Raw genomic sequence first — 12,055 nt, forward strand, 5'->3', positions numbered from 1 at the left:
TTTACATCTAAATATATTTAATATTTGTTTCCTTTCTCTCTTTCAAGAGAGTATTTAGAAGAATTTGTATACAACTTTAACAAGTCTTCTTTAGAATTAATCATAATCTTATTATCATCAAACCTTATCATCATCAAGCAATCCTTGCATCTTTGCCAGTTTCAAAATGTGATTCGCAAATTTTTTATTGTACTTTGCGAACAATACATCGTTCAGATGATCGAATATCAATATAGCCCTCATTTTGTTTACAGTTTCTATTCTTGTATGTAATTTAATATATAATTGTCACTTAAATCTATCACATAAAGAATGCCACCATTTTCCTTGGATTTCTTGTTATTGACTATGCAAGCACTATTATAACACATATACTGTTTATTGCTTATTGTTTATTTCACTCACTTTGAGAAAGACTATGGAAACCACTGTTGAAAAGTCAAAAATTAAATTATGGATTCGTAGTCGTCATATTAGAGTCAAAATACTTTATATTGAAAATTCCAACAAAATTATGATACTGATTATCAAAGCGGCAAGAGACTAGATTAAAGAGCTATTTTAGAAAAAAATATTAAAAATCTCAAACATGCAACTAGTCACATCTAGTCACAGATCGATTGGATATAATTGGCCATATGAATGTCAGAGAAAGTATTTTATTTATTCTAAACTTTTTCAAAAACTAAATTATAGAATCCGGTTCTTTTAACACTATTTTTATAAATAGTAAGAAAAACAATTTCGCGAAAGAATATCATTTCTCCAAGACACAGATTAATAGACAGATCGCCAAAGGTCTGGATGAAAATGACAAAAGTGAGCATTCAGTTGATTGGCTAATTTTCACTATAGTGAAAACACGAAATATTTCACGTGAGATTATTCGACAAGAATTATTGTGTCGAATAATGTCAAAATGTGTCGTATATCCTACTGCATTATATGTTATGTAGAGTAGAGCGCGATTAAAATACGTATTAAAATACATATTAAAAGAGAGGACATTACATTATACACCAGAATTTGCTGGTATGTAAATAATTATAGTGCATAATTGAGATAAGAAAAGGTATTTTTTAAATCTATTCTTTACAGCTCTAATTGTAAATGCATGTTGTGTTTTACATAATATTGCTTATAAATGGAGAATTCCATTAAATGAAGTATATTTGGAGGAAAAAGGAGAAGTGCCGATACCATTTAATGATATAAATATAATGCAAGCAGAAGAAGTACGAATTAAGAAATATTGTGCGATGGTATTTTGAATAGGATATATATTTATATATATATATATATATATATATATATATATATTTATATATATATTTATCACATAAATTGTATCGCATAAAATTAGTACATTTCATAATCTTATAATAAATTAATAATTAAGATTATCACAGTACATTTCTTAACTTTATAATAAAAGATTTTTAAACACTATTTTTTTATTAATGTATTATTTTATATCAATTCTCATAACACGTCGCGTCAATTTTATTCAAGCATGTTCAAAAATGTATCCGCCCCCGACCGAAATCCGAATGTTTATTCATAAAATTTAACATAATTTTTTTTTGTTTCTCTGTAACATTCATTCTTATTCACACCGTTCAAACTGCAGAGGTTATAAAGATAAAGGTATCACTGAAACATATATGCACGCATATACGCTTTACGGAATGTTCACTATGGTTTGTGCTCCCGTGAATCTAGAGATATCGTATTTTCATCTTGCTCATAGCCAATCGCGTGTATTTCTTCACGTGAAATGAATGTGCGAAAAGTGAGAAAAATCGACACAAATAGACAATCGATCCCCAGCATTTCTCACTGATTTCAGCGCCATATCGTAGTAGTGGTCAATGCAGTAACTATTAATACGTTCCCAAGATAAGAGCGTCTCATGCTCATGAACTCGTCCGGCGGCATGTACGAGATTTATCTTTTCGTAGCGTTCGCGTATTTCGGAAAGGACAGAATTTTATGATGTTATAAATAAATAAATAAATAAAATATTAACCTGACCTATTATAATTATTTTTTAATAAATGTTTCATTATTATTATCATCTAAGTCTAAGTCGTTTAATTAATTTTTAGTTTTTTAATAATTAATTTAATTTATTCTAATCATTTTAATATGTGAAAAATACTAATACGTATACGTTTTATAATGAATTAATATATTTCGAGAGTCGAATTATATATTTTTAATAATATAAAAGTGTTCAAAAATTATATTTGACTTTTAATTTTAATTATTTTAGCAAAGAGTTCCGAAATCTCTTACACACATAATAGGGATTTTGTTCATCCATATAATTCGCAATTAAGTATATATGTTAATTATTAATTTTAATAAAATACAAAATTAAAATTAAAGGTCAAATATAATTTTTGAACATAAATATATTTAATTCATTATAAAACGTATACCCGTGATAGTATTTTTCTCGTACAAAAATAACTAGAACAAATTAAATTACTCATAAAAAAATAAAAAAGTAATTAAATAATTTATATTATATATGATAATAATAAAACATTTTATTAAAAAAAACAGATTCAATAAATATAAGTATATATATAACATGTACTTATATTTATTGAATCTGTTTTTTAATAAAATGTTTTATAAGCTTAGAAAACTTGACTTTGACGTAACTAGCAAATTTTATTTAATTATTTCACGACGGTTTGACGTAATAAAATGTTTTATTATTATTATATAAAATATAAGTTTAAATTCTTTAATTAATTTTTAATCTTTTATGATTAATTTAATTTACTCTAATTATTTTTGTACGAGAAAAATACTATCATGGGTATACGTTTTATAATTAATTTAATATATTTGTGTTTAAAAATTATATTTGACCTTTAATTTTAATTTTTATTTTATTAAAATTAATAATTAACATATATACTTAATTGCGAATTATATGGATGAAAAAAATCCCCATTATGTGTGTAAGAGATTTCGGAACTCTTTGCTATAAAATAATTAAAATTAAAAGTCAAATATAATTTTTGAACACTTTTATATTATTAAGAATATATAATTCGGTTCCCGAAATATATTAATTCATTATAAAACGTATACGTGATATTATTTTTCTCATATAAAAATGACTAGAATAAATTAAATTAATTATTAAAAAACTAAAAAGTAATTAAACGACTTAGACTTAGATGATAATAATAATGAAACATTTTATTAAAAAAAGATTCAATAACTAGTAGGTCAGGTTATAATTTTTTATTTATTTATTTATAACATTATGAGCTATTAAGCTCATCATCTCGTTCGCTCTCTGTCTTGCTTTCATTCGGCAAGTCACAAACGATATATGATACTCGTATGTTCCTACTTCAACTCTCGAGAATCTGAAACAAACGAAACTCGTGTCCAATATACAGAGTGTCCGGTAACTAACAGACCAATGATTACAAATGGATTCTTTGGTCAATTTGGGAACGATTTTTCCTCAGCGAAAATGTCGAAAAGGGTCATCATTTTTTACAACTTTCCAATCTTTGTCATTATGTATCTTTATAACTAAGCCTTAAATTAAAATTTTATTATAGTAAACTCTACCTGAAATTAACTGAAGAATGTAATTATGTTAGACTTTTAACTCCAAAACGTTTAGTTTTCAAAAAACCTATTTTTTTCAATCGCTTATAACTCGAAAATTATTGACTTCTCAACATTTTTGCTAAGGAAAAATCGTCTCCAAATTGGCCAGAGAATCCGCCCTTAATCATTGGTCCGTTAGTTACCGGACACCTTGTATATATTATATAAAAGTGTATAGCACGTCAGAAGCTTGTGAGCTTACAGCGATAAGTAAAAACAATTGCGTATTTATTTCATTGCGTTTATCTGTTTAAACGCGCGCTTTAATTTTTCCAACGTTTTTGCCTGTTTATATTTTAAAGGTCCTCTCTTCTAAAAATCTTGTTTTAAAAATCCTCTCCGCGAGCAAAATTCGAAAACATAAATTATTTAATTAAGAGTTTAACTAGGCTCTGTAATATATAAATATAAATTTAACATATATAAGATAGGCAATAAGAGCCAAATCGCGGATGACAGTGCGTTATTCTAAACGAAACTAAATTTTTTTCGTTAGAATTAAATACCTGTGCACAAGGCACCAAATTTTTACTTGGACACGGCCAAGATATAAAATTGGACTAATCTCTACAAGAGATTTTTAATTCCATGTATCCCCTATTCCCCCTAAAGAAATAAAGTGCGAGAGAAAAATATAGATCCGAAAGTCGCAGAATCGGGAATCGAACCCGAGACCTTTCGCTGGCTTACAGGCGTTTATTTACCAACATTAATATATATAACAGAGAAAAGTATGGAATCGAAAGGATCTGAATAGCTCAGTTGGAAGAGCAGTCGCCCGGCAAGCGAAAGGTCTCGGGTTCGATTCCCGATTCTGCGACTTTCGGATCTATATTTTTCTCTCGCACTTTATTTCTTTAGGGGGAATAGGGGATACATGGAATTAAAAATCTCTTGTAGAGATTATTCCAATTTTATATCTTGGCCGTGTCCAAGTAAAAATTTGGTGCCTTGTGCACAGGTATTTAATTCTAACGAAAAAAATTTAGTTTCGTTTAGAATAACGCACTGTCATCCGCGATTTGGCTCTTATTGCCTATCTTATATATGTTAAATTTATATAAATTATTTAATATTTTTACTTTATTATTTGTAAATCCTCGGTAATTTCAAAATTTTTCTATTTGAAAATTATTAATTTTCTATTGCCAATTAATTTTATCACAGACTTTACTCTTACTCCCATTGCACTTTCGTTTGCGGTTTTCAGTATACGATTTTTTATCGTAGTTACTGAAAATTATTATTGTGAATTATACTTGTGCAGTGATTTGAAGAATTTACAATTTCGTTGAAATTGTTGATTTTTCAAAAAAATTACGAGATTCGCGGAAATTGCGTGCTTTCTTGGCATTTTCCGTTCGCGGCAGGCGGTTTATTTTTGATTGTTGCAAGTGTTTTTGTTTTTTTTTTATTAAAATAGATAATAATAATGTGAAATAAATCACGATATTTGACAGATGTGCATATATATAGAAATTGTAATAATAATAATATTATATCATAAAATTGTAAATTGTTTCAATTTTTTATAGACTGCGATAAAAGATTTTACATTTGGATAATGGAAACTGCGGTAAGTAAAAATATAAAATTCTTGAAAACGTAAAAATATTTGATAACGTAAAAAGGTGAACTTTGAAAAATAAGGAACTTAAAAATTGCACTAATAAATGGGCTATATATATGTGAGCCGTGCGCGGATGTAAGGTGTGTTATATCGAAATTTAATTAATAGAATTGAGAATTAATCCCAATTTTAAGTCTTACAAATGTCCAAGCTAATTTTTTGTACCTCGTGTACATTTTTGAAAGTTATATCGAAAAATTAAATTTCAATATGCGTCTTACATCTCACATTTCGCATACGGCTCACATATAGCCTATTTATCTCTTATACTTTATTTCAACCCTTATAGAAATTTATTACTAGTAACGCCAATTTATCACTTATTTCGAGTAATTAATCACTTTTATTTCGAATACTTAAATTACTGTATATTATAGTATTTTAAATACTCAAAATAAGTGATTAATTGGCGTAGTGATAAATTTCTACAAGAGAATAAGGAGCCTTTAAATTCTTAATGTAAAAAATTTGAAGTAATTTTCTTTAATAAAATTTAATTAAAAAATTTAATTAAAAAATTTTTGAACACTGTGTTATATCACATTTAAAATCGTGATTATTTCAATAAAAAAACATTTTATGTGTAAAAAATATATTTTTTATATTTAATAAATTTTATATATATATATGCATATATGTAAAATATTCTCTCTCTCTCTCTCTCTCTCTCTCTCTCTCTCACACACACACACAACAGGGGCCAAATCTCTCAAATTGGTCTCATGATCAATTAGCCTGGATTCGCACCAGGGGCAAAGTCTGTTGGTAATGTCAAACGAATTTAGCCTGGACTTGCACCAGGGGCAAAGTCTTTTGGTCGAGTCTACGAAATTTAGCACGGACTCGAACCAGGGGCAAAGTCTTTTGGTTCAAGTCTACGAAATTTAGCACGGACTCGAACCAGGGGCAAAGTGTGTCGGTAAAGGGCAAAGTCTATCGCACGAAGATGGCGGTCTCTTCTTTAGGCAGGCCTTTGGCGATCTGTCTATTAATCTGTGTCCAAGATAACATAAATAGACTATCTACTCTGTGCTGTTAAAGTGCAGACTATATTTAGCATATAACATTTATCATAAACTTTCAAAAGCCAAATTGCGATATCTGGCTGAATATAAATTTAACATCTATAAGATAGGCAATATAAGAGCCAAATCGCGGATAACAGTGCGTTATTCTAAACGAAACTAAATTTTTTCGTTAGAATTAAATACCTGTGCACAAGGCACCAAATTTTACTTGGACACGGCCAAGATATAAAATTGGAATAATCTCTACAAGAGATTTTTAATTCCATGTACCCCCCTATTCCCCCTAAAGAAATAAATGCGAGAGAAAAATATAGATCCGAAAGTCGCAGAATCGGGAACCGAACCCGAGATCTTTCGCTTGCCGGGCGACTGCTCTTCCAACGTTGGAAGAGCAGTCGCCCGGCAAGCGAAAGATCTCGGGTTCCCGATTCTGCGACTTTCGGATCTATATTTTTCTCTCGCATTTATTTCTTTAGGGGGAATAGGGGGGTACATGGAATTAAAAATCTCTTGTAGAGATTATTCCAATTTTATATCTTGGCCGTGTCCAAGTAAAATTTGGTGCCTTGTGCACAGGTATTTAATTCTAACGAAAAAATTTAGTTTCGTTTAGAATAACGCACTGTTATCCGCGATTTGGCTCTTATTGCCTATCTTATAGATGTTAAATTTATATATATATATATATATATATATATATATATATATATAATGTTTCTTTACCTTTTCTTATGCAGAGCTTACCTATTATATAAAGTTTACCTGTTAAGCAGATTTCACACGTTATAGCTTTTTTATCCTGCTGAAAAACTTACTGCTCATCACTGAATAATTTCCATTTTGTTCTTGAATATTTCACTGTAAATTATATTCAAAATATTAAGTTTAAAAGTCATTTGAGCAAATTGTATGTAGTCTCGATTTAGTCTATCGATTCATATTAACCATCCTTATAAATGATGCTGTTCTCAAAGAATATTTATGTATAAACAATATTCAATACATATAATTTCATAGTTTAATTATTTATAACTATATATATCTAATGCTACTGTTATGAAAAATTCATAAATAACTCTTAATTTTATTATTGTAACATTGATGAATATATATTAAAATAATATTTATAAATGATATGTAAACGTTCACTTATATTTATAATATATCGACTTATTTATATTATATTCAAAAGATACAAGTTTATATTTATAAAGTTAAGATTTATGAAGAGAAGAGTATATTTTATTATCAATAAAAAATATATGAGATCTAAGAATGTGATAAAAATATATAAATATCAAATAAACAAAAGTAAAAAAATAAAAAGGAATTAGAAAATATAAATTATATAATGTAAAAGAGAATATATAAAATAAAATAAAAAAGATAAGAAAAAGAAGATAATAGAGCAAATAATAATAAAAGACACAAATTTATGTTAATTGTTGTACTATATATCATCAATGATTCGATATATGTATATGAGCAAAATATTGAAGATTTTTTTTCTTTGAAAATCGATATATTCAAATAGTTTCTTCTTGCTGATCTTCTGTGATGTAACGTTTGCTTTATAAATATTATTAAGAGTTCATTAAGATCTTCATCTTTCTTAGATATTCACGTAATATTTTAATCTTCTCCAATTCTGATTTTTTTCATTCTAATTTTCTTAGACAAGACAACCAAATTGTCCTTATCTTGATGTCTTGTAAGATTGAATATAATATATACAGATTATAGATTCCAAATTTAGATTGGATAAATATTTATAACATTTGTAAAAGTGGACGTTTTTTTATAGATAAATCCAATTAATTGTCTAATTTTTTTTAACTCGACAGACAAATAACAATTTTTTCTTTTTGTAAATTTTATTAATTTCCATTACTGTATTTACTTTAATATTTATTGAGTAAGGACGTTCACTCTTTATTTAATATGTTTGCATCTTCCAAGTCGTAGTTTTTTAGCACAATATTTTCTTTTCTGAACTTACCTATTCATGATCAAGTAAATCAAACCTATTCCTTTTCAAAAATTAAGAAAATTAGATACTTCATGAATAAATTAATAAATGATTTGGATTTATATAAACAAATTTTTTAAATAAAATTATCTTCTTGTTCTTACTTGCAGTTCAACTTATTGTCTTCCATCACATGTAAATATGTGATCAAATAGTCGTCTTCACTGTAGAACTAATTATATTATTAATTAAATTAGAATTTGTACAGCATGTGCAACTGTTGCATGCATAACATGCATACAACAGTTGTACATGCATATAATTATGCATATAACAGCTGTATACAAATACAAATGCCTTAATAAAAATAAATAAATCTATACACATAACAAAGCATACATACATACATGTATAATTACACATTTCTTATTTAAGTCTTTTATATGTTAAAACCATTTTGTGCTCGTGTATACGTCAAACTGAAGTTTACTAAATAAAAAATATACACATATATATGTAAATATGTATGTATACATAAATATTTATATATATGTATGCATATGTTTTTAAATATACACAAGCAATTCAATATATGTATGTATAAGCAATACTCAATATATATATATATATATATCCATATCAGCTTGTGATTATACTTATGATTATATAATGTTATTAAACAAGATCAAGAAAAAATTCAACTTATTAGAAGCTATTTATAAAATGTGTAGATTCTAATTTTACTGTTAAAATTTGTACTAATATAAGCTATCAAATTGACACATTAAATAAATAATACACGTGTGTATTTTAAGAACGTACACAAGTGATAAGATATATGTAAGCAATACTTAATATATATATTCATATAAAAATATATGTATAAGCAATACTCAATATGTACATCCATATAAAAATACAGGGAGAAGACAAAATAATGTGAACATCTATGAAAAAAAATATTTATATCTGTTTATTAATAAGATGTTGGGCCACCATGTATCTTTTTTCCAGTGGAATGTCGTCTTATTCTTTTATCTGCCAATTGCTTTAGAAATATTAAAGGAGGAAATCTGCTTCTCGCTCTTTTTCAAAATTGCCTACAGTCCAATTAAGCTATTAAGATGTTTAAGTATTTTCCCTGGCCAGCACAATTACCAAATTTACATATCATTGAAAAGTATTAGTCATTCTCTTCTCCAAAACTGCTCATAGTGGTTTGATATTTAAATTTGGTAATTGTGCTGGCCAGGGAAAATATTTAAACATCTTAATAGTTTAATATCATTGGACTGTAGGCAATTTTGAAAGAATGAGAAGCAGATTTCCTCCTTCAACATCTCTAAAGCAATTGGCAGATAGAAAAATGAGATAACATTCCACTGAAAAAAAAGTAAATGGTGGCCCAAAATCTTATTAATAAACAAATATAAATATTTTTTTTCACAGGTGTTCACATTATTTTGTTTATCACCTGTATATAGGGAATCCAATAATACACAGGGTGTCCCAGAACTGGACAAAAAGATTTTAATAGCAATTCCTGGTATCATTTGGAAAGGATTTTTCCTTGATGAAAATGTTGAGGGAGGCCATCATTTTTAGCATGTTCCCAATTTTTGTTATTATGTATCTTTATAACTAAGCCTTATATTAAAATTCTATTAAAGCAAACTCCATCTAAAATTAACTGAAGAATATAGTTCTGTTATTTTTTTATTTCCACAAGGCTCAGTTTCCAAAAAAGTCTTTATTTTCAACTGTTTGAAAATTATTTGTGTCTCAACAGTTTCACTGAGAAAAAATCGTTTCCGAATGATACCAAGAATCTATACCATGAAAAACTTTTCCACCAGTTCTGAGACATCCTGTATATAAGTTATAATTTTTATAATTTTTTTAATAGAATAAATACCTGTATCGAAGAACTGTTTCATCAGTGTTAGATATACTTTTATTAGTAGAGCTTATTTCTTGTTTCTCTGTAAATATTAATATGATTCAAATATTATTTTAATATATATTAAAGATGTTATCACATTTATATATATAATTTATTATAATCTAAATATAAAACTTATCATTTAAAATATATGAAATAAAATGTTAAAATATTATTTTAAAATTATGACAACAGTTATACAAATAAATAATTATAAGGAGTATAATTGCATATAAATAATGAGAATATTTCTTATTAATCTTACTTATATATTTTATTTTATTAATAAATTAATAAAGATATATAAATGTATGTATAATTAAAATTATTATATCCTTTTACAAGAAAAACTGTTGCAAACAATAAAAATTATAAAAAGATAAATCAACATATATTTTATAAGACTAAAAATGTATTTTATTTTAAAACTACAATTGTTATATAGATCTATTATCATTTCATTATTATTACTGTTTATTATAAAAATACAAATTTTTTTTCAGTGTATGTATTATTTTTTCATCTATGCTATTTTTGATATTATAATTACGTTAAATTATTAATTAATCATAATAAAATCGTTTTTATAAATTACTTATTTTTTTATAAAAATATAATGATAAAATTTTATAAAAATAATAATGCAAATACCTAATTCATTGTCTTGCAAGAGTCTGATCGTTCTTGTTTCATCTTGTGTTCTTATTTTTTCAAATACTGGATATCCTTCATCTGTCATCATTTTTTTCAATTAATTAATTCATAGTATACATTATTTATTTTATTTCACATTATGTTTTAATTACTTAATATATAATTACATTATTATGCAATATATGTCATAATTTTCTTTATAGTTATAAGTATTACATAAAAAGATATAATACTTTGCCTTTTCTCAACAGCTCAGCAGCTCGTTTCTCTTCGTACTCTTTAATTTTTTTCTTTTTCAACTCTTCATGTTTTCGCAAGAGTCGTTGCTGCTTTCGCCATTCCCTTCTTCTTCTCTCTAGCCTGCTTTCTTGATTTTCATCTACACGTGGATAATAATAAATACACATGAATGCAATTTTTTTTTCTTCTTTTCTCTTTCAATTCTCATTAAATTACAATATTAATTCTTCCTTATTGTTGAATATTCTTATTCAATTATATTCATTACTTATTCTACTGTATCGAATTGAACGTTATTTCGCAATATTTAATGTACTTCATACTGCACGTGTTTTGTTGAAAATTAATTATATGTTTATTCAATTTTCTTATGTACTCTCTCATCATTTTGTAGACAATTATCAATGCTTAAATTGATTATAGCTCATCCTAACGCAAAATGCCTTAAGGGTCGACAGGTCGGTCGGCCAAACTCCGAATTGATGTTGGAGACCTCGCGCGGTGACAACGCGAAACTCCGATTTCAATGTTGCCAACGCCGAGAAACCAATTCTCGGGTTTTATGTAGTGGTGCATGTCTGTACACGTACATACACCATTGCATTGCTCACGCGGACGCACCGTAGAGAGACAAGGACCGATAATCACGTGTTCTCCTTGTTCCTCTACCGTGCCGGTATACGCGAGATGCCGCCTGAAAATGCTTTCTGGCCTTCCGTAGCAGAAGGCAGTAGCGTAGCAAGGCTAATAAGTACCTACTTTTTATAAATTTTATATATCCTTATGCACATATGTGCGTATATATATATATATATATATATATATATATATATATATATATTATATAAGGGATATGTTGATTATTCTTGATTTCTTTTTGATTATTGATGCTATTGTATAATTTGCTCCAATAACTTGTAACGTGAAAGAACGTACCGTTGAGT

At 27.0% G+C, this 12,055-nt stretch overlaps 1 protein-coding gene across 1 annotated transcript; it reads right to left on the minus strand.

Moving 5' to 3' along the window:
- Positions 1–32: 32 nt before the first annotated feature.
- On the minus strand, positions 33–11,633 carry LOC114929577 (uncharacterized). The gene is made up of 6 exons (XM_085485879.1): positions 11,435–11,633; positions 11,110–11,250; positions 10,869–10,949; positions 10,191–10,257; positions 7,069–7,164; positions 33–428 (listed from the first exon to the last, which is right to left on the minus strand). Exons 1-5 carry the CDS (start codon positions 11,496–11,498, stop codon positions 7,128–7,130), a joined length of 390 nt encoding a protein of 129 aa, XP_085342005.1. The 5' UTR covers positions 11,499–11,633; the 3' UTR covers positions 33–428; positions 7,069–7,127.
- Between the last annotated feature and the right edge of the window lie 422 nt (positions 11,634–12,055).

The sequence above is a fragment of the Nylanderia fulva genome, unplaced genomic scaffold, assembly GCF_048542155.1.
Source record: "Nylanderia fulva isolate GAGA-0341 unplaced genomic scaffold, ASM4854215v1 Scaffold1099, whole genome shotgun sequence".
NCBI lineage: Eukaryota > Metazoa > Arthropoda > Insecta > Hymenoptera > Formicidae > Nylanderia > Nylanderia fulva.